Genomic DNA, 27,749 nt, shown 5'->3' with positions numbered 1-27,749 from the left:
AGCCTGGACCTCTTCCCTGAAGACCTGATTTGGTTATCTAATTGTCTACATGACATCTGCATGAACGTCTGATGGTAACTCTCATGTATGAGTTCCTGATTGTCCTGGTCCTGCAGTCTTCCTGCATTGGGTAATGATGACGCTATCTTTAGTTGCTCAGGGCAACACTATGGAGTCATCCTTGATTCTTCTCTCGCATCCCATAGATGTGCCTTCAAAATACATCCAGAATCTGACTACATCTCATCACCTCCATTGCTGTTACCCATCTCTTATCTGGATTGTTGCAGTAGCCTCTTAGGGATCTTTTTGATTCTAAGCTTGACCTTCCCCCCAGGTCTCGTCTTCAGCTTATCAGTCAAAGACATTGTGTTAAAATGTAAATCAAATAATGTTACTTCTCTGCTCAGAACCATGCAGTGGCTCCTCGTGTCAGTCACAGTCAAAGCCAGAGCTCCTACAGTGGTCTGCAAGCTCTCTGCAGTCCCCCTCCCCACCACAGCCTCCTTGCACATCCTACCTCATCTCCATTTCCTCCTATCAGACAAATCTGCTTGGCCACTGAAGCTTATTTATAGTTAAGTAAGTGTCTTTCTTAGTGAGAGGAAGGACTGAAAGAAAAGGCTTCAGGAACATAAGGAAATGTGTACAGTTGAAAAGGCATTGATGGGATGGCATAGAAGAAGGGCATTAGAGTCAGCGAAACCCTAAAAGTTAATGTGTGAAAGGGTGCTTTGTAAATCTGTAAAACAAAGCAAATGTATACTATCCATTCATGAGGATATGTTTCCATACTTGATCATGCCTGAGACATGGGATCAGATCTTGATTGTCCTGCACCCTGGGGGTGAGAGTGTGATTCAGCCTGGCTGTGAACCTGGAATAATGTCTGCTTGCATTCACATGAGAGCTGCCCCACCCAGAGCAGTGCTGTCGTCCTCAACGAGCAGAGGAGCCCTTACCAGCTGTAAGTGACCAGGACCACTTTCCAACAGCTGTGTGGCAGTAGCAGGGAAAAGTCAGCATATTGTTGGTCCTCTAACCACGGAAATAAGTGCCAATGCAATTCCTTATCTAAGAAATAAAATTAGATGTTTTTTAATTCAAGATACAGTATTTTGGTCATAAGCCAACATGTTCTTTGTTATAGCCACACATCCAGTAACAAAGAAGAAAGGTGAAAGGCTAATGCTGTTGAACTGACCAGAGTGTAGCCAGTTGAAAGAGCTTAACTAGATTGATCATCAGGGCCAGAATGTCAGGTAACCTGTAATTGGATAATTGGCCACAGTGTTCTCTGAATACTAATCACTTACTCCCGCTTAGTGGTGTGTCTTTGCCAGATTTCATCATTGTCTCTGCCTGATTTAACCTCTCAGAAACATAGGTAAGTAACAGGGTGCTTTATAGAAGGAGAGAGCCAATGCAATGTGTATTTACTGGCTAGCACGAGACTTTTTAAAATGCTGAATTCTTTTTTTTTTTTAAGAAGATGTTGGGGGTAGGAGTTTATTAATTTTTTATTTATTTATTTTTGCTGTGTTGGGTCTTCGTTTCTGTGCAAGGGCTTTCTCTAGTTGTGGCAAGCAGGGGCCACTCTTCATCGCGGTGCGCGGGCCTCTCACTATCGCGGCCTCTCTTGTTGCGGAGCACAGGCTCCAGACGCGCAGGCTCGGTAGTTGTGGCTCATAGGCCTAGTTGCTCCGCAGCATGTGGGATCCTCCCAGACCAGGGCTCGAACCCGTGTGCCCTGCATTAGCAGACAGATTCTCAACCACTGCGCCACCAGGGAAGCCCCCATAAAACGCTGAATTCTTTTGCTGGCATCTATTCACTGACGGAGTGAAGAACACTTTGGAAGTGTTCACTGTGCATTTCACCCACCAGCATGAAATGGGGTAAGATGAAAGGGGGTCATGTTGAAGTGATGCGAGGAGATTACTGGAAAGGCTTGAATTTGCATTAGTCTTAAGGGGCCACAGACACAGAGCAATGTGTCTATTAAGAATAATTAATAATGTGTAACTATTAAATGTGTGATGGTTCAGTCCTTAAGTTGTTCCTAATAAAAAGGTTGGCATTTATGTTTACTTGGTTATATGTTGATTTTTGTTGTGGCAGAGTGGCCGAGGGCATAGATTTTATATGTGAGTTTGAAGAATTCACATACCCTATGCTAGAAATGGCCTAATGTAATTACAGACACGTGCTGGGCTTCACTGATTTTTGTGAAGGAAGGAAGTTCTTTGTTCCCTTAATAAATAATAGGGTAGTTATAGTTTGAGGATTTAAAAAACCATAGTCATATGCATGTATCAGTGCAAGTGTTGATACACAGAAAAGTGAAGCACTGTACCTGGAATTTCAGAGAGGGATTGCATAAAGGTACTGTTTCTGTTCCAACATAACTTCTAAGCTGGCAAATGAGAATTCGGAGACAGAGTTGAAAAGTAAGATGAAGATTTTACGCATAACTTATCTAAGAAGCTATTGAGAAATAGGTGGCACTGCTAGAGTTCTTTCGTAATTTGAAGACCACTGTGTTGAAGCCACCAATTAGATTATTCGACAGCAGTAGAATCCCATAAGTTCCTTATGCAGAACTTGCACTCTGTATCACTTGATGAGTAGTTCTACACTAAACTTCCAGTACAGGATATCCCCTAAGTGTTTCTGAAATACTGAGATTGTAATAGATTTGGAATACATTGTTCCAGTTGATTGATTTAATTGACCAAAAAGCATCAACGGCAGTTAAGTATGTTCTTAGATGCTTCTTTAAAGCAACAAGAGAGCACTTTACTAGTGCAGTTTTTGTGACACACCTACTCTCAGCTACATCACTTTACAGGATGGGGAGGTATTGCCATTTGGTGGGAAGTTTGAGGGTAAGGTACCTTCAGTACAGAAGATCCTGTTATGCTTGAAATTAATACAAATGCCCTCAGATCAACTGACAGATAAAAAAAAGATGAAAACCAGAACTGTAGGTAGAGCCTCTTCTCTCCCTTCTGCTCCCACCCCTTTCCCTCCTTCTCTGAAGAACAAGTGAGAACAGATGTCGAGGTGGCAGAACTGCAGGGATGCTTACTTTAAATGGATAAAGGATCAGGATTTTGTGTATGGTTTTGTTGAGAGAATTCGATATTTTGGGGCCTCGATCATTTATTTTGCCACTTTTCTGAAATCGAGATGAATTTAGGTACTGAAACTTACATATTTGTTAACCAGAAGACATAATTTAGTGGATTCTTACATGGAAAGGTACAGTGTCAACAGCACATTTGCATTTTGATACTTGAACAGCTAAAAAAAAATAAAGCTAAAGGGAGAGGGGTGGGTAGGTGTGAAAGAGTTTGGATCTTCCTGCAGTGGTGTTTTTGGAATCTACAGCAGTGCTGATCTTTTCCATTCAAAGAAGGGTTCATTTTGGATATTGTGGTGAATTTTGTAGGCCTTGTTTATAGGTAAATGAGTTGTTTAACATATCAAGTGGAGGAAGAACAGTTTTTTTTTTTAATTTTTGGTCTAGGTTGACTTCAGCCATAGTAAAAGAATTTCCTCCTTGGAGATAAAATTTTAGATTATAGGAATATTTGCAATTCCTTAAAAACTATAATTATATAAATATTTAATATTTTTCTGTTTTGCATGTCTTTTCTGCTCATTAGTGCTTTCCATTTATTGCAATTTTTATTTCATTATTGCAGTTCTAATAAGTAACCTCGTTACTGTAATGATAGTAAATACTAAGATGCCTTGAGGACTGGAACTATTCCCAAGATAATGAAGGTTTAACCCTATTTTTGTTACAAACTTAGCATTTTGGTAGAACTGCTTTAAGTCATATCCGGGATTCTTGGAGTGTTGTACCTAACGCGTGGCTGTGAAGTCAGAATGTAGAGGGAGCTGCTGCGTCCTTGGGGACCAAGGGGAGGAGACTGAGAGGGATGCCAGGAAGTGGGAGGCCGGGTTCAGCAGAGAGCAGCTGGGACCAGCGGTGAGAGATTCGCCAGCTCCAAGACCCAGGAGCAGACGTTCTGACCAGGAGGACGTTTCAGAGGTCACCCCATCTGGTGCCTTTCAAACTGTTGGAACAGCCCCTGGCTTTGAGCCTGGAGGGGAAAGTCAAAGAGGCTCCTGATCCAGACCTGGCATCATCCTGTGCAGTTATGCTTTCTGAAACATCTGTTTTATGTGTTGAGATTACATTTGAGAAATAGGTTGAGCTGCTAGAGTTTTTTTGTTTGTTCTTTAATTTGAAGACCATTGTGTTGAAGCCACCAATTAGATTATTCGACAGCAGTAGAATCCCAGTTTTGTAGGTGAGGAAGCAGGCACAGGAAACTTCTGAGATTACCAGCTCCTCAGGCTGCTGCCTGAAGCGCCACGTGGGCTCTAGAAGTTGAGGGAGATAACGGAATAGTTGTGGTTTTCAGAGTTCTGATACAAGGATAGGTGAAACTGTTCATACCAAATCTAGTACCTGCTATTTTACATGAGAATTAGGTTACTTACATTTTATATGGTTTTAGTTAGCTGCAAATTCAGGTGCTATTGAATTAGATAGGAAGAACAGATTGTATCTTTAAAGGATTAAGGCTTTGCTTTCTCTGTAACAGATTGTATCTTTAAAGGATTAAGGCTTTGCTTTCTCTGTAATCTATTATTTATTTTGCACACTAGATTCAAGGTAAAATATGGAACCAAAATCAAAATATGTAATTGAAAAATGGCAATTAAAATGTCATTACCTGGCCTCTTGTTTCCCCTCATTTGATATACCAGCTATTTTGGAGGTGAACTGGAGGATTATGTCTTATGCTTTGATGTGGTACACATTTTAATATTTACAGTGGTTTCAGTTCTTGATTTTGTTCAAAAACTGGTTTCTTAATTTCATGATTAATGTTGAACAAAATATTCTCTATTAAAAGTTTTATATGATTTTCAAATTGGCTAATGCCCTTATACTAGGATCCTGATCATTTGAGCTGCATTTGTTTGCTAGTTCTTAATCTATTTTCATTAGCTGGCAATGTTGTGAGAAAAGGCCCCACGGGAAGAACAGAATCTTAGCTGAGTAATTTTGCTCATTCATCCATGTGTATGTAGCACAACTGTTTTCATTCCTGATGTTGCAATTGAAGTGGATCTGAAGCGAATAAATTTCATAACCTTTTGAGTAAGTCTATATCTCCTGTCACTCTGAAGTCCTTTTTGTATATCTGTTTTCTTCCAGGTGAGGAATTTTAAATTGGAACAGGAACAAGAAAAAAACAAAATTTTGTCAGAAGCGCTGGCGACTCTAGCCACTGAACATCATGAATTAGAGCAGTCTCTGGTTAAAGGCTCCCCACCTCTCAGCATCCTTAGTGAGGACGAGTTCTATGATGCGCTGTCAGGTAATTCTAGAACCCTGCCGTCTGTGTTGTTGGTAATTCACAGTTGACCACCTAAATGTCTTCTTAGGGTAGATGTCACCTTGAGTTTCCTGAAATAAACAGATGGAAATGTATCACTTCAGCTCCCCAAATGACCTACTTTTTGTGTGACATTATCAAGGCAGAAGCCCAAAAGTTTGAAATGAAAGTCATCACTGAGTCTGCCTTTGTTGACAGCATATGCTGTGCTGGGGCCAGAGTGCTGTGAATCTGGTTTGTTCCTTTATTCAATGACTGTTAAATACCTCCTGGTGCAAGGTGCTATTATATGTTAAAGGATAGAGAGATGGATAGTTTCTATTCTCAGAGAGGTCTAAGAGTAAAGGACACATATAAGAAACAGTTGGCTACAGTATGGTATGCTGTGTGCCAAAGGAGAGGTGAGACCTTGATGTAGCTGGAACAGAGAAAAGGAAGAGCTTAACTTGGCCTCAGAGATACAGGCCTCAGAGCAGCGTAGCATACTGACAGTGGGCAGGGACTCCAGAGTCAGATTCCCTGAGTTGGAATCCTGCCTCTGACACTGGTCAGCTGTGTGACCGTGGGCAAGTTCCATGACCTTCCTGGTTCTCAGCTTTCACATATTTAAAATGGGGATAATTATAGTTTCCATTTCAGTGGGTTGAGTCGGGATTAAGTGGGTTCATATGTGTAAGTAGTGTTCAGGACAGTGCCTGACAGGTACCACGTGTTCAAAGAATGGGAGATGTGTGTGGAGAGGTGCGAATGGCTTTTGAGAGGAGGTACTGCTAAGTAGTCTTGACTTTTTAGGATCTTCCTTCAGAATTTTGAGGTAGATGTGGGCAGGGTCATGGAAGGAAGCCTGGGAGGGGGTGGTTGGAGATCAGCGAGATGGAAAACAATTCTTTTATGCAAAGAAATTAAGTGCTTATCTAAGTAGATGAACATATACAGTTGTTGGGTCTCACAAAACTTGACCATGGAAGCAGGAGACCTCAGTGGATATGGAGTTAAAGGGTCAAATTAATGATAGGAAAGGAAAAGAAGCACAGTGAGAGGTTGTAGAAATGAGTACTAAAGAAAATTAGGTTAAGGAAGCTAAAATGGTGTGATGGTATAGGACAAGGAAAATGATGTTGGTGGATATACAGAGAAGAGATTCATTATGGAAGATAAACAACACATAGGAACATTAATTTTAGAAGTGTGACATGATCAAAAGAAGCGGAAAAGCTAATTCTAATAGCCAGATTTGGGAATAATTAGAGAAAGGATTGTAATGACTATGATGATGGCAATTAGATGTGGTATTCGTGAAAATAGTGAGTCAGATTGAGAAGAGAAAGTAGAGACCGGATGTGAAAGCAGTGGAATGAGTGGCAGAGATAAAGGAAGCATTTAACCTGATTGACGGAGGAGGGAGGGGAGGGTGAAGGACACTTGAGGCTGCTGACATTTCTTCACATCTACTCTCTGCCATGTCCAGTCCTGTTACCGCCTGTATTCCTTCTGTTTGGGGCATCCAAAAAGGAAAGCTACCAGACAGATTATTGGTTTAAATGCAAAGAGGTCTGAATGTAAAAGAACCTAGACACTTCAGCTGCTCATCTTTGCTGTCCTTTTAAAAAACAAAGGAAAAAATTTAATTTTTATTTTAAAAAAGGTATTTGTTTTAAATAATTCAATGTAAAAGTGTGTATAGTGCCCAGTGAAATTTTCCCTTCATCCCTTACCCTATTATGCATTCTTCCTCAGAGATTCTTATTAACAGCTTGATAGATTCTCTTCCAGACCTTTTTAAAGCATTCACATGGATATATGCATGTGTACATATGGGGTTTTTAAAGAATCATGAATGGAAGTAGCTGTATAATTGTTCTAGATCTGCTTTCTCATGTAACAGTGTATCTTGGAAATCTTTCCCATCAGTGTTACAACTCTAGCTCATTCTTTTTAAATGTTGCATAAAAATCAATGATGTGATTTAGCAGAGTTTTCTTAGTTATTCTCTTCTTGATAGACATTTAGCGGCTACTGTCATCTTTCTGCTTCTCAGTCATATTTTCACATTTATTTCCACAGTCGTCTCCTCTGGGAGGAGGCGATAAGAAGAACTACAGTCCCTGGGTCAGGATTGGCAAATGAATTTCATCTCAAGTGCCAGTTCAGATTGGTTTGCAGTCAGTACTGCCTGCTTGATGGGTTGCTGTGTTGAGAAGGATCCCGAGGCTGAGTCCAGTGCCTAGCTTAGTCAGCGTGTTCCACCGAGGCTGGAGATAAGGAGCTAGAGGGACAGGTGCCTTGAGTTTGCTCGTCCCTGCCCTGAATGACTCACCTGAGTTTTATTATATTTGCCTGAACATAGTAGCTTTTCTTTGGCCACTCCTACTATTTCCTACTACAAATCTTGGGGATCATTTTGTACAAAGTAAAACTATTAAAATTACGAGTCAGATGCCCAGGGTTGAAGTGTTGCCCTGCTAATGACCTAGCCACATAATTCACTGAGATCATAAAAGCCTTCATTTGGGAATGACTTCATCTTCTCACTACAGTCTACACATTAACCTCCATTCCCTTTCCTCTTTCTCTTCTGTTACAAAAGAAGTGTCCCCTTTTCATTAAGGCCATTCCCTCCTGATTTGTTCTGGTACCCATCTCCTTGTGCCTTCTCCAGAACTTTTGTTTAGTTATTGCTTCTTTCATCTACAGTTTCTTTTTTTTTCCTCCCAATTTTATTGAGAAATAATTGACTTACAGCACTGTATAAGTTTAAGGTAGACAGCATAATGATGTGACTTACGTACATCATGAAATGATTGTCACAAGAAGTTTAGTGAACATCCATCATCTCATATAGATACAAAATCAAAGAAATAGAAAAAGTTTTTTTCCTTGTGATGAGACTTCTTAGGATTTAACTTTCTTAACTTTCACGTATAACATACAGCAGTGTTGATTATATTTACCATGTTATACATTACATCCCTAGTACTTATTTATCTTATAATTGGAAGTTTGTACCTTTTGAAACTACCTTCATCCATTCCCCTTCCCCCACTCCCCACCTCTGGTAACCAAAAATCTCATCTTTTTCTGTGGGTTTTTTTAATTGGTTTTTGAAGTATAATTGACCTGTAACACTACATTAGTTCCTGTTACACAACATAGTTATTCAATATTTCTGTACATTTAAAAATGATCACCATAAGTCTAGGCATCTGAAAGTTTGTACCTCTTAAGCTCCCTCACCTATCTCTTTCAGTACCACATTATCTTAAATGCTAACTTAAAATTCCTGTAATAGTTTCCTATCCCTGCCATAACAAATTACCACAAATGCAGTGGCTTAAGTAATGCAGATTCTTTCTCTGAGCTCTGGAGGTTAGAAGTCCTGCAGTCAAGGTGTTGGCAGGTCTTTGTTCCCTCTGGAACCTCTAGGAGAGAATCTGCCTTCCTGCCTTTCTAGCTTCTAGAGACCACCTGCCTTCCTTGGCTCAAGGTCCCATCCTCCACCTTCACAGCCAGCAGTTTGACATCTTCCAGTCTCTCTGACTCTGACCTTCCTTCCTCCCTTTTATAAGCACCATAGCAATCACAGTGGACCCACTCAGGTTATCCAGGGTAACCTCCCCATGTCAGGGGCCTTAACTCAGTCACATCTGCAGAGTCCTTTTACCATGGAAGGTAACACATCCACAGGTTCCACAGAGACTAGGACGGCCGTCACTGGGGGCCATTGTTCTGACTACCACAGTTCCCAAATTTATTTCTCCAGCCCTAACCTCTTGTGAGAGAGTTATATACTCAGCTGTTAGCTGGATAAATAAAAGATGAATTCTTGATCTTCCTCCTAGGGCTTCTTCCTCCTGGAGTTTGCTTCATTTTAGTAAATGGCACCTCCTTCCTTTCCTAAAGCTGTAGACCTGGGAGTAATTCATGGCATTCATGTGCCACCTCCATGAAACGCAGACCAGGGTCCGTCCATTCTACCTTCGCGACATACTTTGAATCCATCTATTAATATGTTCTGTTACTACAGGGTGCTGGTTAAAAGTGTAGGTGCTGCAGCTGGAAGGCTGTTGATAAGTGATGACTCTACCAATTCCTGTGCCCGTTGTGAAATGATTTCACTTTACTGTGCCTCATTTCTTCATCTGCAAGTAGGTCATAGGATTATTGGGAGGAATAGACTAATAAATATTTGTAATTAAAACAGTGCCTGGCACGCTAAGGGGCTGCCCATTGTTCACTCGCAGTACCGTCACCTGCACTGTACCCGCTCTTGTCCAGCCTCTTAACTGATCACTGTGTTTCCAGCCTTGCCTTATTGAGGTTCACGCCGTATACACCACCCACACTGATGCTTTGTAGAGAATCACATCATCGCATTCCCCAGCCTAGGATCCTTCCGTGGCTCTTCACTGCACCTAGAATAAAATCCAGACTCCCTAGCGGGCCTTCAAGGCTCCTGACGTGACCCACACCCTGCCTGTCCCTTGTTCGTTCAATCGCTGGGCTCCAGCCACACCGGACCTCCTCCATCCTCACAACGCAGCAGTGACAGAGGCTATTGGGTCAGAGGTAAGAGAGAACAAGAACAAGTATACAAACCTGTATTTCATTTAAAGCTTTTTTTAATTGCTGAATCAGAATAACAGATTAAATCAAGCCTATCCTAATATCAGTATTTAAAAGATATGAGAAAAAGGTTTTTAAAGATACTTCTCTTAAAATATTTCTAAGTTATTTTCACAAAATGCTTAAACTGCTTTTTTAATGTCAGATACAACTTGTTTTACTTCCTTTAAAATTAAGTCCATGTGACTTCCTGATTTCCCTTTAAAATTTTTTTTAGATAAGCAGGATCAATGAAAATCTAATACAGTTGGGTGAGACAAAACTTGATATAAGCCTACAGTGTAGTGTATTTTTTTCCAGCCCCATGGGATCTTTTGATTATTTAAATTTTTTTTCCAGTATGCTCAATGACTTAAGGTTTCATAAAATTCCATAAAGCAAACAGATTCTTTCTCACAATTTGGTTGAATTCCATTGTGTAACATGATTAGAAGGAACTAAATCTAACGAAGCATCACATCTTGTCCTCATTGTGTGTGTGTTTAAGGAATGAAATGGTTAAATCGAGTGAGATTTCTGATATTACTACCTGTGAGTGAGCACTTCCTGGGAAAAGGGCTAAACCTTCATGCGTGTTAAAGCAAAAGATTTAATGAGAAACTAGAGGCTAACTAGTTCTGTGGAAAAATTCCATTTAGCCAGCAAATAAAGTACAGAAATGTATAGAAGGTACTACTTGAGGGAAGAATAAAGCAGCTCCTTCTACACGTTCCTTCCATCGTTCTGCCCTTTTCATTTCACCCTCCCTTGATGCTACCTCCTTCTCCTGCCAAAGCTCTCGAATATCTCTAAAGTATCGGCTCTCCTGGGTAGCCTTTCCTGACTCCCCCAGGCAGGATTAATTGTTTCTTCTTTTGTGTTCCTTCAGTTTACACCTCTTTCATAGCCCTTTGGTTGTATCGTGCTTGTCTCTTTATGATGGTAGAGACCCTATCTATTTATATTCCTGAGGTACTTAACATAGACTCAGAGTTGCTCTCTACATGTTTCTTGAATGCAGGTTGTTGAACAAATGTCATTGATATTTCTGTCCTCCCTAAAAATATATTGGTTTTCAGTAAAGAGCACAAAAGAATCAGTAACACTTGCGAATTTCACACGGTCTGCATGCACCACTTTGGATGCTGTGTGGAAGAGGAGGGGTGGGTGACAGAGGAGTGAGCTGGGATGAGATGTTATTAAAAGATAAAGTTTGTTCTTGAGGAATTTATGATCAAGTTGGAGGTATGAGACTTGCTCCCGGGGTGGGGGGGGATGAAAAAGTAGCTAAGGGGGAGAAAATTTATGAATGTCCAGTGATTTCCTAAGGCATTTTTGAAACGGTTACCAGTTTTGTTACCAGTTAAATAACTTAATGGCTGTTATTCTTTAGCACTGGTCTGAGATAGCAGTTTCACTAAAATTCCTGCCTTTTGAATTTTAAAACTTCAAAATGTATTGTCTTTCTTACTATCTGTTCATTTTCCTTTTTAGAAACATAATGAGATCAGTTGTGCAAGAAAGGCTTTCTTGCTAGGTTTTCCTCTTAATGCTATTTTGGTTAACATGTGCATGAATAATGCATACAAATCCAATAGTGTAGATTGGTAAAACCAGTAGAACGTTATGTCACAAAATTGAAGCCAGCTTTAGCATTTCTCAGCAGTTGCAAGAGTCGGTGCTCACGTCTTTTTAAATCAAAGGTTTTAGAATGGACAGTGTTAAAATAATGACTTTGGTTTTGTCTGGAGGAGAGTAACATAGGAAGTTATGACCCATGTGAAATAATGTTTAATCCAATAAATACAACTGGTAATAGTTGAGAAAAGAAATGACATCTCTGCTGACAGTTCACATAGAAGACACAGGATTTGACCAAGGTGATCAGAGGTATTGGTAGGAAAACCGAAGAGCACCATGACCTTTTAGTAAAGGCTGTGCGCTCTGTTCTTTATGTTTCCGAGCCCAGTGTCCTCTTCTATGGTTTAGTTTTGAAATAACCTGTACAGTTCTTATCTGGGCCTTTTCTGTGAGTCTTTACTCTTGTCTGGACCTGCCTAGGACGTGGAGATCTCTCCTTCCTCTGTATTCCCAGCACTTTTTTCTCTGGTCCTTTTTTTTTTTTTGGACGATTAGCCATACTACCTGGTTCTTGCCCTTTTTCTTGTTATATAACTTTTTGTGTCTTTCTTCCTCATCTTCCCCCAAGCCCTGCATTTCCCTTAAGGACAGAGACCTTGTTGTCTTAACTTTTGTATTTCCTCTGTTGCCCAGTACAAAACACGTTCATTGAGTACCACAGAGTATGGCTGTTATTAACCCCTTCTGTATGTAATGTGGTACAGCACTCTGGAGAAAATCTAAGTAGTGCCAGGGGCTCTTACTCTCGTTTTGTGTTTATAACATTAAAAAATTATCCTTCAGCCTACTTGTAATGTATATGCATTGTAGGTGAATGTAATTTATCCTTTAGGTTTGAGGTTAATCTTTTGGGAGACTAATGTCTCCATTAAAACATTCACTGTAAAACCATGTGGATTTTGTACTAGCGTTGAGAGCATGTCCTTAACCAGACACACTTACCCAGTGCCTACTGTGTGCAGTGCTTTGCCAGGCCTGGCACTACCAAGGGAAAGAAGATCCAGTCCCTGAATCAGGGTTTCGTAGTCAGTCCAGGGGAAGAGGCTGAGCATGGAGAGATGGGCACAATGTGATGTGAAAAGGGTCTGGGCCTCCAGCCCACCAGAGCTACTCACTCCCAAGATCAGCCCCCGGAGTTTGCCGTTCTCAGTGACTATATCTACTCCATCATCTCAGTTTTACACATCCCACAATCTGACCACTGTCTCCTGTCTTTCAACCCATTCTCTTAAAAACCCTGGTCCCAACATTTCTTTGACCAACCACAGTGTCTTCTCCATGTTTTCACTCTTCCTCTCTCCACTCGTGTCCTTGTTCCCTCCTTACCAGCTCAGATGGTGTGGGCTGTCATATAATCGCCCCCCTGCCTTTCTCTCCCTGCACTGTGCTCACCCAGCCCATCCCTCCCCTCCTTCCGGACCGGTCCTCAAGTGACTGGACACACGGGCAGCTCTTGCTTGAGACCCACAGCTGTTTAATTTCTGTGCTGCCCCTTTGCTGCCCAGCAGTCCTACTCCATTTCCCTTGTCCGTTCCTTTTTCATGCTTATTTCATACTTTTCTCACTTAAAATTTCGAATACCTTCATCCTCTGTCCTGCTCCATCGGAGGATATTATTTATGTCACTGAGAAACTCCTCATGTTTCCACTCACACACCTGGCTGTGTACATGTGTGGACATATTCTGCGTTCTCTACATCGAAGAATGTTATGTTCCTAACTGACGCCAACCCCTCCATATGTGCCTGGGATCCCAATGCCTCTGACCTACATCAGGACATTAATGTAACTCCTTCTCTCTCCCAGGTAATCAGTTATTCCTGATGCCCGTCAGCTATCTTATCTTTCAAAACGCTGTATCTTATACAAATACCTTTGATCCACATCACTTTCCTCTTCTAGAATTCTTTCTTGAACAGCCTCTATTTATGTTTATTCTCACGATTCCCCTACAGCCGTTCTCGACTAAATCACCGCTGTCACATACTCAGCTGCCTAATTGAGTGGTCCTCTCTCAGTTCGCATCTTTGTCGGCCTTTCACCAGCACTTAAAGTTGTTGATTCCTCCTTCATTCATGGAACACTTTCTTTACTTGGTTTCCAGAGTACCAGTCTCTTTTGATTTTACTTCTCAGTTCCCTTTGTTTGTCGTCTTGTATCCTTCTGACTTTAGATGTTAGCATGTCTTGGGGTGCAGGCATTGTTTTCTACACTTACCCTTTAGATCCTTTGTACTCAGAGTGTGGTCTGAGGATCAGTAGCATCACCTTCACCTGGAAGCTTGTTGGAACTGCAGAGCCGCAGGCCCCAACTCAGACCTAGTGAATAAGAATTTGCATTTTTTCAAATCCGTAGGGGCTTCATATGGACATTAAAGCTTGAGCAGCTTGCCTTGCATGACCTCATCTAGTCCCATGCCTGTGAATATTGTCCATATTCTGCTAAGTCCAAAACTTTACGTCTCTAGACTCAGTCTTGCCCCCTGAATTTCAGACTCCTGTCTAACTATCTACTTGGTACGTTCACTTAAACATCTAATGAGATCTCCAAAGTGTCTTAGAATGTCCAGAAGAGAATTCTTTTTTTTTTTTTTTTTTTTTTTGCGATACGCGGGCCTCACACTGTTGCGGCCTCTCCCGTTGCGGAGCACAGGCTCCGGACGTGCAGGCTCAGTGGCCATGGCTCACGGGCCCAGCCGCTCCACATGTGGGATCTTCCTGGACCGGGGCACGAACCCGTGTCCCCTGCATCGGCAGGCGGACTCTCAACCACTGCGCCACCAGGGCAGCCCCAGAAGAGAATTCTTGATTTCTGCTCACAAGCCTGCCCCTCCTATGATCCATATTTTGGTAGATGGAGGATCTGTCTTTCAGTCCATCAGCATTCACATTCAGTCCATCAACAAATTCTGTCAGCTCTACCTACAACATATAGCAGAATCTGACCACTTCTCATCATTCCACTCCCACCACCCAGGTCCCCATCATCTCTCACCTGGTTTCTGACAGGGGCTTTCTGACTGATCTCTCTGCTTGCACCCTCGTCTCCAGCAATATTTTAAATAACAGCATTCAGAGTGATCGTTTCCAAATGTGAATCTGTTCGTGTCGGTTCCCTGCATGGAACCCTCCAATGGCTTTGCTTCCTGGCTGGAATAAAAGCCAGAAGCCCTCGTTCTGCCCATCTGCCACCTTCTGAGATCTGCTCTGTCCTCCCCACTCACTTCCTTCCATCACTGGCCTCAGTGCAAGGTCCTGGACTTGCCAAGCGTGTTCTCTTCTAGGCCTTCACTTTCCCTCTGCCTGGAGCTCTCTAATCCCAAATGTCCACAGTGCTTACTCCCCCACTTCCTTCTTTTTTCTGCTCAGAAAGACCTTCACTGTATCATTTTCTATCCTTTTTCTCTTGCCTTTAAAAAAACCAAAACCCCCCAAAAAAAACCCAGCATCTTTCACACATAATGTCCATTCATTTGTAGATCTTCTACAAGTAGACTATAAGCTCCTCAGTGAGAGAGGCATTTTGCTTAGTGCATGGATGCATCCCAGCCCCTATACTAGTGCTAGACAGACGGAGAAGGAGGCGCTCAATACATATTTATTGAACAAGTAAATGAATTAACGTCACCAACTCATACGTAAGGAATGTTACAGAAATTCAGAGGAGAGGCAGCTAACTGCTTGGGAAAGTTGGGGAGAGCATCACAGAATAAGTGATGCTTCAGGGGTGTTGTGAAGAGTCAGGAAGGAGTTCTCCAGACGGATAAGATGTTGGTCAGATATGCTTTGTGGAACAAGACAACACATGCAAAGGTAGAGAAAAATAGTTTTCAAAGACATCCTGAAAATGCACTATGGTTGAAGCAGGGGTGAGTATATTGGATGCTGAGAAATAGTGATGGGATGAAGCCAAGAAAGTAATTTAGGACCAGCTTGTAATGAGTCTTGTGATAAGATTCTGCTGAAGAATTTTCATTTTAGCCTGTTAAGTGGTGGGGAGCCGACAAACGTGATTAAGTATACAGAGTGATGTCAGATTAGTATTGAATATTTTATAAAGTTTTTTTTTTTTTAGTAAACATTGTGGAATTTTTATAATATTCTTGCATTATATTAAGAATTGGAAATTCAAAGAAAATAATACATGGTCCCTACTTAGGAGTTTACATTCTATTAGCATATGAGTATTTTAGGAGTAAAGATTGATTTGAGGTCCTAGTGTCCTAGATGAGAGGTGACAGGAATTTCCATAAAAGCAACTTAAGTGAGAATGGAAAGTTTCAGTTCCTCCCTTTATTGCTTTAATGAATACATATCCTGACCTTTGTTCCTCAAGGAAGCCTGGTTGACTTTCCTGACTTTATGAAATCCCTGCTGTAGGCTCCCCATGCATCATAGTCCCATAGCATTTCCTGTAGTTGAAATTTTGTATGCTTATGTTTTTTTGTCAGCCCTGCCATTCAACCAGACTGTAAATCCCTTAAGGAACTTTGCATCCTTAGCAACTTGCATAGACTTTGGCACCTGTTAGGAGTTCAGATATTTGAGTGAATAAAATTTGGGGATACATTTTAAAGGCTACATTGACTGAACTTGAAGACCAGTTGGTTGTGGCAGATAATGATGTGCTGAGAATTTCCACCTATTTACTGAAAATTCTCACTTTGGCCCAAAGCATCTCAAACTCCGTATAGTGGAAACTGGACTTGTCATCCTGATCTGCCCCCTTGTATATGCCCTGTCTTGGCTAATGGCATCATCATCTACCCACCATGCAAACTACAGATGTGAAAGTCATCTCTTACCCCCTTTCCTCACACTCTCCCCATATCTAAGTATCTAGTTGTCTTCTTTTTTCTCCCTATTTTCTGCCCCAGTATTCACTGTCAGGGCCTTAGTTCAACTTTTGAGCCCACAGACTTTGTCTTCCCGCTTCTGGTCATTGTCCCTGCCAGCCCATCTTCCACATCGCATATTGTCAGGTGTGGTGGGCAGAAAAATGGTCCCCCAAAGATACATTCACCTGCTCATCCCAGTAACCATTTTTTGGAAAAAAAGATCTTTGTAAATGGGATTAAGTTAAGGATTTTGAGGTGAGATCATCATGGATTATCGGGGTGGGACCTAAGTGCTGTCACAAGTATTCTTATAAGAGAAAGGTAGAGGGAGATTAGACCCACAGAGGAGAAGGCAATGTGAGGATGGAGGCAGAGATTAGAGTGATGTGGCCACAAGCCCAGGAATGCTGGCAGCCACCAGAGGCAAGAGGCAAGGAATGGACTTCCCCTAGAGCCTTCAGAGGGATGGTGGTCCTGCAAACGCTTTGGTTTTCGTTCATTGAAACTGATTTTGGAATTCTGGCCTCCAGAGTTATGAAAGACTAAAATTTTGTTGTTTTAAGCCACCAAGTTATGCTAATTGTTACAGTGGCCATGGGACACTGATGCATCAGAGTTATCTGTAAAGTCTAAAGTGGATCTTATCACTCCCTGGCAAAACATCCAAAGACTCTCCATTACTGCAGATTCAGTATAAACTCTGTGATCTGACACACGTTTAAGCTTCATCTCTGACGACCACATCTTTTCCCTCTGGCTACTCTCCTCTCTAGCTATGCCAGGTATTCTTAGACACACACCTTGTTCTTTCAGGCATGGGACTGTTGCTCTTCCCCTTACACCTGGTATTCTCTTTTCCCGCCTTAAATTCTTAGTCATCATTACAGCTCAGATGTCATCTCTGCCTGGAAAGTTTGCCTGGAAACTTATCCTGGTTCCCCTAAGAGTGACTTCTTCAAGTATTCCCACACTTTGTATAAACATATGTTTACTTGCACGTCTTCCACTAGATTGTACTTTGAATATTTGGAGGGCACCACCCATATCTCATTAATCTTTCTAAACTGTTTCAGCAACGAGCCCTTTCTTTACCAGGTACATGGTAGGTATTTGGTGAGTGTTGATTTATTAAACTGAAGTCACATGAAAGAACTTTCTTTTATAACTGTGGATTATTCTATAACTGGTCTGGTCCTTAGTTCTAGAATATTTTCTTTGTAGAGTGAATGCATAGGTGACCTTGAAAATGATTTTAAAGATGTCAACAAGACAAATTGGGAAGGTCTGGATTTAGTCATCCAAAATAGATACACATAAGATTTTCAGTAGCCCCCACACAAATGTTTTGAATAATTCTTCATCCGCAGTTACATGTGCAGATTTTGCAAGTTGGGGAAAACAATAGTAGATTTAGTTGCTTGGGGAAAAGCCAGTACTTTTAAGTACCATTTGGCTGATTGTGACCTTGCACCTCATTCAGGGAGGATATGTCTAGAATGTCTCTGACTCTTGTTGCTTGCTGCCATGATTCTGTTTCAAGCTTTTGGCACTTCCTCAGTAGGTTATTGTAGCACTCTCTTGGCAGCCCCTTCTGGACTCACCCGGATTTTCTGTTTACAGTTTATTTTAAATGTGGTATGTTTCATTTATTTTCCTTGTGTTCTTCGTATTTACTACGTTATTTTTGAGTTTACAAGATTGTACATTAAAGCTAAATAAAAATTTGGCGCTGATATTTTAAGCTTGGGTTACTTTGGGGTTACTTTGGACATTCTTAGAAGATGCCTAGTTCTTGGGAAACCATAAACAATGAAGGTATTAAATTGAGCGTGTGTGCCTTCTGACTATTTCCTGTTACCTTAAGTAACGGGGAGGGGTTATTTGGACATTATCCACAGTTCTTCCACATATTGCTCCTTTGTACTATTTGTTCTCAAGTTAGTCTTCAGAGGTCATGTTAAAAAAATACTTATCGGCATAACATAAGAATTGTTGGCATGTTTATATTATTAATTTTATGACCTCTTCTTTCAGCCTTTTAGTAGGAGAAACTCAAAAAAGTAGGATAAAGGTAATGATCCTCTTAATGCTGAAGTTTTTTTTACACCACTTTATTTGAGGTATGATTGACATACAAAAAGCTGTACACATTTAACTCATACAACTTGATGAGTAAAGTTTTAAAGCCATGTTAACCCAGTCACATCCATTGGCTTCCATGCTGTTTGGTTGAAAGGGTATAGTGTTCAATCTGAAATGTGTTTGAAATTATTTTAAGTCCCAATGTGGACAGAGCTTTTAAGTTTCTGGGCCACCAGAGATCTGTGAACAAACTTTCTATTAATACCACTGTTTTAATGAGGCAAAGATTCTGTCTACCTTAAATGCTTGTACATAGGCTAGAGTATTTATCTTGTAAAATACACCCTGTTTTTCAGAGTGTAGTTATGACACTTTTTATATAAAATATAACTAATAATTAAATCACCTGAATCCTTTTTGGAAATAGATGGGAATAAACAAACCCACAAGTAAGTACAAACTAAGTATTCCATTTCCATGTATAGTCATTACATAGGGCTATACAGATTTTCCTAACTGCCTATTTAAAGTTCAGTGAATAATGTAAGGCTATCTTATAAATCCCTTACCCTGGTTTTCAGGGATGGATTGAAGCATCCTGAAAATTTTGTGTGGCTCTCCTTAGTATAGAAACACAGATGTTTGTAAGGGGAAAATGAAGTGAGAAATAAAAGGGAAAATGAAAGACTAATTTTGTCTGAAATCTAGGTGTGGATACTGTTAACATTTCTGCTTCTGTATTCAAAAATACATCTGTATAAAAATCCACCAATTTTTCTCCATGTCTTCGTGGCTTTCTTTCATCACTGGCATTGAAGTGAGAGATGACAGGACCAGAATATAGACCATGCATCCAGCATGATAAGTCTTTGGCATTGGCTTGACAGGTTTTTGTTTGCTTGTTTGTTTGGGGTTTTATTTGGTTTTGGTTTTATTGTGGTAAAATAAACATAACACATATACCATTTTAACCATTTTTAAGCATGCGGTTCAGTGGTATTAAGTACATTTTTGTCCAACCAGCACTGCTGTCCATTGCCAGAACTTTTCCATCATCGCAAAATAAAACTCTGTACCCATTAAACAGTAACTCCCCACTTCCCCCCCCCCGCCATTTGTTTGTTTTTAAAGCATGTACAGTACCCTTACTATTATAACCACCATATATAAGGTGTTAAGCACACTCTTTCCAATACTTTATGCTTTCCACTGAGGCATTAATGTATTGCCCAGAAACACTGAATGGTAGATAAGGTCTGGCCTATTTGATACTCGTATGTGCAGGTAAAATTGAAAAACCTGATGTTTTAAGATTGAATTATCACCTCAGCAGCACTGAGATCTATCACTTGAAAATTACTCTTATGAGCCAGGTATGCTCCATTGCTGGGTTGCCTCAGGCCAAACAACCAACAGGGAGGGAACCCAGCCCCACTCATCAGCAGACAAGCGGATTAAAGTTTTACTGAGCTCTACCTACCAGAGCAACACCCAGCTTTACCCCGCACCGGTCCCTCCCATCAGGAAGCTTGCACAAGCCTCTTAGATAGCCTCATCCACCAGAGGGCAGACAGCAGAAGCAAGAAGAACTACAATTCTGCAGCCTGTAGAAGCAAAACCACATTCACAAAAAGATAGACAAAATGAAATGGCAGAGGATTTTGTACCAGATGAAGGAACAAGATAAAACCCCAGAGAAACAACTAAATGAAGTGGAGATAGGCAGCCTTCCAGAAAAAGAATTCAGAATAATGATAGCGAACATGATCCAGGCCCTCGGAAAAACAATGGAGGCAAAGATTGAGAAGATGCAAGAATTGTTTAATAAAGACCTAGAAGAATTAAAAAATGAACACCTAGAAGAAGTAAAGAACAAATAAACAGATGAACAGTACAAGAACTGAAATGAAAAATACACTTGAAGGAATCAATAGCAGAATAACTGAGGCAGAAGAATGGATAAGTGACCTGGAAGACAGAATGGTGGAATTCACTGCCACAGAACAGAATAAAGAAAAAAGAATGAAAAGAAGTGAAGATGGCCTAAGAGACCTCTGGGACAACATTAAACGCAACAACATTCACATTATAGGGGTCCCAGAAGGATAAGAGAGAGAGAAAGGACCTGAGAAAATATCTGAAGAGATTATAGCCGAAAACTTCCCTAACATGGGAAAGGAAATAGCCACCCAAGTCCAGGACGTGCAGAGAGTCCCAGGCTGGATAAACCCAAGGAGAAACATGCCGAGACACATAGTAATCAAATTGACAAAAAGACAAAGAAAAATTATTGAAAGCAACAAGGGAAAAACGACAAATAACATACAGTGGAACTCCCATAAGGTTAGCAGCTGATTTCTCAGCAGAAACTCTACAGGCCAGAAGGGAGTGGCACGATATATTTAAAGTGATGAAAGAGAAGAACCTACAACCAAGATTACTCTACCCAGCAAGGATCTCATTCAGACTTGACAGAGAAATCAAAAGCTTTACAGACAAGCAACAGCTAAGAGAATTCAGCACCACCAAACCAGCTCTACAACAAATGCTAAAGGAACTTCTCTAAGTGGGAAACATAAGAGAAGAAAAGGACCTATGAAAACAAACCCAAAACAATTAAGGAAATGGTCATAGGAACATACATATTGATAATTATCTTAAACGTGAATGGATTAAATGCTCCATCCAAAAGACACAGGCTTGCTGAATGGATACAAAAACAAGACCCATATATATGCTGTCTACAGGAGACCCACTTCAGGGACATATACAGACTGAAAGTGAAGGGATGGAAAAAGATATTCCATGCAAATGGAAATCAAAAGAAAGCTGGAGTAGCAATATTCATATCAGATAAAATAGACTTTAAAGAATGTTACAAGAGACAAGGAAGGACACTACATAATGATCAAGGGATCAATCCAAGAAGAAGATATAACAATTATATATGCACCCAACATAGGAGCACCTCAATGCATAAGACAACTGCAAACAGCTCTAAAAGAGGAAATCGACAGTAACACAATAATAGTGGGGGACTTTAACACCTCACTTAAACCAATGGGCACATTATCCAGACAGAAAATTAATAAGGAAACACAAGCTTTAAATGACAAAACAGACCAGATAGATTTAATTGATATTTATAGGATATTCCATCCAAAAACAGCAGATTACACTTTCTTCTAAAGTGCACACAGAACATTCTCCAGGTTAGATCACATCTTGGGCCACAAATCAAGCCTCGGTAAGTTTAAGAAAATTGAAATCATATCAAGCATCTTTTCCAACCACAACGCTATGAGATTAGAAATCCATTACAGGGAAAAAAACGTAAAAAACAGAAACACATGGAGGCTAAACAGTATGCTACTAAATAACCAAGAAATCACTGAAGAAATCAAGGAGGAAATCAAAAAATACCTAGAGATGAATTACAACAAAAACACGATCCAAAACCTATGGGATGCAGCAAAAGCAGTTCTAAGAGGGAAGTTTATAGCAATACAGTCCTACCTCAAGAAACAAGAAAAATCTCAAACAATCTAACCTTACACCTAAAGGAACTAGAGAAAGAAGAACAAACCAAACCCTAAGTTAGTAGAAGGAAAGAAATCATAAAGACCAGAACAGAAATAAATGAAATAGAAACAAAGAAAACAATAGCAAAGATCAGTAAAACTAAAAGCTGGTTCTTTGAGAAGATAAACAGAATTGATAAACTTTTAGCCAGACTCATCAAGAAAAAGAGGGAGAGGACTCAAATCAGTAAAATTAGAAATGAAAAAGGAGAAGTTAAAATGGACAATGCAGAAATACAAAGCATCATAAGAGACTACTACAGGCAACTCTATGCCAATAAAATGGACAACCTGGAAGACATGGACAAATTCTTAGAAAGGTATAAACTTCCAAGACTGAACCAGGAAGAAATAGAAAATATGAACAGACCAATCCCAGGTAATGAGATTGAAACTGTGATAAAAAATCTACCAACAAACAAAAGTCCAGGACCAGAGGGCTTCACAGGTGAATTCTATCAAACATTTAGAGAAGAGCTAACACCCATGCTTCTGAAACTCTTCCAAAAAATTGCAGAGGAAGGAACACTCCCAAAGCCATTCTGTGAGGCCACCATCACCCTGATACCAAAAGCAGACAAAGATACTACAAAAAAAAAAAGAAAATTATAGACCAGTATCACTGATGAATGTAGATGCAAAAATCCTCAACAAAATACTAGCAAACAGGATCCAACAGCACATTAAATGGATCATACACCATGGTCAAGTGGGATTTATACCAGGGATGTAAGGATTCTTCAATATATGCAAATCAATCAATGTGATACAGCATGTTAACAAATTGAAGAATAGAACCATTATGATCATCTCAGTAGATGCAGGAAAAGCTTTTGACCAAATTCAACACCGATTTATGATAAAAACTCTCCAGAAAGTGGGTGGAGAGGGAACCTATCTCAAGATAATAAAGGCCATATATGACAAACCCACAGCAAACATCATTCTCAATGATGAAAAATTGAAAGCATTTCCTCTAAGATCAGGAACAAGACAAGGATGTCCACTCTCGCCACTATTATTCAACGTAATTTTGCAAGTCCTAGCCATGGCAATCAGAGAAGAAAAAGAAATAAAAGGAATCCAAATTGGACAAGAAGTAAAACTGTCACTGTTTGCAAATGACATGATACTATAATAGAGAATCCTGAAGATGCCATCAGAAAACTACTAGAGCTAATCAATAAATTTAGTAAAGTTGCAGGATACAAAATTAATGCACAGAAACCTCTTACATTCCTATACACTAACAATGAAAGATCAGAAAGAAATTAAGGAAACAATCCCATTCACTGTTGCAACAAAAAGAATAAAATACCTAGGAATAAACCTATCTAAGGAGGTAAAAGATCTGTATTCAGAAAACTATAAGACACTGATGAAAGAAATCAAAGATGACACAAACAGATGGAGAGATATATCATGTTCTTGGATTGGAAGAATCAATATCATGAAAATGACTATACTACCCAAAGCAATCTACAGGTTCAATGCAATCCCTATCAAATTACCAATGGCATTTTTTACAGAAGTAGAACAAAAAATCTTAAAATTTGTGTGGAGGGCTTCCCTGGTGGCGCAGTGGTTGAGAGTCCGCCTGCCGATGCAGGGGACATGGGTTCATGCCCCGGTCCGGGAAGATCCCACATGCCGCGGAGCGGCTAGGCCTGTGAGCCATGGCTGCTAAGCCTGCGCGTCCAGAGCCTGTGCTCTGCAACGGGAGAGGCCACAACAGTGAGAGGCCCGCGTACCACAAAAAAAAAAAAAAAATTTGTATGGAGACACAGAAGACCCTGAATAGCCAAACCAGTCTTGGGTGAAAAAAATGGAGCTGGAGGAATCAGACTCCCTGACTTCAGACTATACTATAAAGCTACAGTAATCAAGATAATATAGTACTGGCACAAAAACAGAAATATAGATCAATGGAACAGGATAGAAAGCCCAGAGATAAACCCACGCACCTGCGGTCAACTTATCTATGACAAAGGAGGCAAGGATATACAATGGAGAAAAGACAGTTCTTCAACAAGTGGTGCTGGGAAAACTGGACAGCTACATTTAAAAGAATGAAATTAGAACACTCCCTATCACCATACACAAAAATAAACTCAAAATAGATTATAGACCTAAATGTAAGACTGGACGCTATAAAACTCTTAGAGGAAAACATAGGAAGAACACTCTTTGACATAAATCACAGCAAGATCTTTTTTGATCCACCTCCTAGAGTAATGGAAATAAAAACAAATGGAACCTAATGAAACTTAAGAGCCTTTGCAAAGCAAAGGAAACTACAAACAAGACGATAAGACAACCCTCAGAATGGGAGAAAATATTTGCAAGCTAATCAACGGGCAAAGGATTAGTCTCCAAAATATATAAACAGCCCATGCAGCTCAATAATAAAAAAAAAACAACCCAATCCAAAAATGGGCAGAAGACCTAAATAGACATTTCTCCAAAGAAGACATACACATGGTCAAGAAACACATGAAAAGCTGCTCAACATCACTAATTATTAGAGAAATGCAAATCAAAACCACAATGAGGTATCACCTCACGCCAGTTAGAATGGACATCATCAGAAAATCTGCAAACAACAAATGCTGGCCTCGGGTGTTTAGAAAAGGGAACCCTCTTGTGCTGTTGGTGGGAATGTAAATTGATACAGCCACTATGGAGAACAGTATGGAGGTTCCTTAAAAAACTAAAAATAGAATTACCATATGACCCAGCAATCCTGCTACTGGGCATATACCCAGAGAAAACATGCACCCCAGTCCCCAGTGTTCACTGCAGCACTATTTATAATAGCCAGGTCATGGAAGCAATCTAAATGCCCATCAACAGATGAATGGATAAAGAAGATGTGTTACATTTATACAAAATGGAATATTACTCAGCCATAAAAAGGAGTGAAATTGGACCATTTGTAGAGATGTGGATGGATCTGGAGACTGTCATACAGAGTGAAGTAAGTCAGAAAGAGAAAAAGATACTGTAAATTAACACATATATGGGGAAACTAGAAAAAATGGTACAGATGAACTGGTTTGCAGGGCAGAAATACAGACACAGATGTAGAGAAATAGAGACACAGATGTAGAGACACCAAGGGGGGAAAGTGGCGGAGGTGGTGGTGGTTGGATGGGTTGGGAGATTGGGATTGACATGTATTCATTAATATGTATAAAATTGATAACTAATAAGAACCTGCTGTATAAAAAATAAAATTCAAAAAAAAATTATTCATATGGTCAAGCTTCACCTTAATCAGTAAGCCTCCACAGGGACTATGCTTTGCTACTTAGGTAAACACGTTAGAATTTAAATATATCTGGACCCATGGGTCTCCAAATGAAATGATGCTCTGCTGGAGGCATATTGGCGTGACTCTTGCATTGGAGGTATAGAAGTTAAGGATGGCTCCCTATTGCCCACAAAGTAAGTCCAAGCTATGTCTCACTGTATACATAGTACTAGAAGTAACTGAGCTTTTGTTCTTAATCAACAAGTTAGTTTTTATCTCGAGGACACTGTAAATCATGTCATTGATCATGTTTCCTTCTTTGCCTCTGAAGCTAGAATGCTCAGAGATGAGCTGGCGATTTGCCTCTAGCAGGTGAAAGAACCTCACGGCATGGAATGGGATCCAACCTCATTCCCGCTTCATTTTATACCCTCTTTTCCCACTGCCTGCCGTTGATCTTTATTCATCCTGAGTAGTCAGCTTCATGACTGATTCATAGCTTCATTTCCCCCCCAGCAGCCCCGTCACCACTCCTTTCTCGCGTCTTTTCCTCCCACCTTACTGAATGCTCCTTCTTTCCTCCCTGCCTTGCATCATGCCTCTCCCTTTGCCTAGAACAGTTCCTCTATTGTAACTCTCTCCTCCACCCCCAGTCTTGCTCCTTGTCAACTTAGCTCAGCCGTCAGTCACAATCATCTCTGGACACCCAGTCCTTCACTGTGTGAAACTGGCTGTTCCCTCCTGTGTGGCCCACTGCCCCCATCCAGACTTACGCTACTGCACCGGGAGTAATTCACTGAACTCATGTTTTCACAAAACAGTCTACCTCTGCTCGACCATGGACAGGGACCACATCTCACTGTTCTTTGAATCACCCACCATGCCTTGCACCAGATAAAGGAGGGGAAGAATGAAGTAAGCAGTATCAGATGTGGTGGACGAGTCATGATAAGAATTAAAAAATGATCATTGGACTGACTTTGCAGTATGGCGGTAATTGGTGACCTTCGCTAGAGCCCTTCAGGGGAAGAGTGGGCATAGCCTGATTATATTAGAGGGGGAAGGAGGTTGGGAGCAAGGTAGAGAGAAATAAGGGTTGGGGGGAGGGGAGAAGTGGATGAACAGGGAGAGAGAGACTAGGAGAGGGGGCAGAGAGGAAGTCAAGTTGCTACCCTTGGGGTGGAGGGTGGGGGAGGGGAATGGTAGGGGTCTGTACTGCCACCTGATAGTGTGTCCGTAGGGGTAAGCACAGCGCTTCTGTGATTGGATGAAGGTAGTAGGTCTTCAGCTTGTGTTCAGTAAGTTTAAATCTTGTTTTGAGTAAAGTCTTTGCTTCATAGAAGTTCTTACTGCCTTACCTCTTGTTTGGTGTTTATTGTATATCTGCTTTTTGTTAAGAATTTTCTTTGGAAATAGATTAGTCCTTGTCTTATGATTTGTATCCCTTAAATAGCAAACACAGTATCCTGTGCAGAGTGATGTTTAATAAATGCTTGAGTGCTTGAAGTTTTTTGCTTCAGTGCATCTTGAATAATACTGACCAATGCAGACAGGATTATTTTGTTTGGCTCTTTAAATTTTTAATTTTTTCATGAAACAAATTTAAAAATGTAAAAGTGAAAAAACCACCCGATCTTCCCCCCAAGACCACGGTCACTCTCTTTGGTTCAGGTTGTGCTCATGTCGGTTCCTCTGAACAACTCTTCCCTCACCTCCACCTGAGCACCATTCTCATTGTTTTGAGATTTACCAATTGTTCCACTGTAAGCAGATAAGGTAGGGGCTCCCCAAAGAAAACGAACCAGGCATGGCTTTCTTGACATAAGAGAAGCCATTTTTAGCCTGAACCATTTTGTGATCTAAGCCTGGCCACAATGCTTGCCCTTGAACAGGTCTCAGTAATTAATGATCTTGAGGGAACAAAATAATGCAGGAACAAACAGGACTGTTATCAGGCAAGAGAAGTTACAGTAGCAAAGATAATAAATCAGTTATAAAGACTCCCAGTTCTGTTTTTGGTGGTAAAGATTAGCCTGAAACACTTTCTTGAGCTGTTTTACAGAATTCAAACGGCGCCCCTCTTGAGCCTGCAACCAGCCACCAGATCAACTGTTGACCTTTTCTGACCCTCATGACTTTAATCAGCTAAAGCTTGGACTCTGTCAACCTTTGCCTCAATTCTCTTTTGAATTCTCCTCTGCTCAAAACCCCTTCATGAATATGCATATACTGGCCAGGCCCATTCATGAATATGCATGCACCCTTAGTGTAAAACTTCCCCAGTTTTGCTGTTGGGGAGACACTGCCTTAGGAAAGATCCCCGGTGTTCT

The 27,749-nt window shown here is 40.6% G+C and overlaps 1 protein-coding gene across 1 annotated transcript in view; it reads left to right on the top strand.

The window, feature by feature from the left end:
- The window catches only part of OSBPL1A (oxysterol binding protein like 1A), a 207,031-nt gene that overhangs the window by 102,896 nt on the left and 76,386 nt on the right, over positions 1 to 27,749 (top strand). Inside the window, exon 17 of the mRNA XM_079718170.1 lies at positions 5,243 to 5,405. Coding sequence (XP_079574296.1) covers positions 5,243 to 5,405 — 163 coding nt within the window. The remainder of the gene's footprint in view (positions 1 to 5,242; positions 5,406 to 27,749) is intronic.

The sequence above is a fragment of the Hyperoodon ampullatus genome (assembly GCF_949752795.1).
Source record: "Hyperoodon ampullatus genome assembly, chromosome: 13".
Classification (NCBI taxonomy): Eukaryota; Metazoa; Chordata; class Mammalia; order Artiodactyla; family Ziphiidae; genus Hyperoodon; species Hyperoodon ampullatus.
The sequence above is the reverse complement of the archived record's forward strand: the minus strand, read 5'-3'. Positions and strand labels throughout refer to the sequence as shown.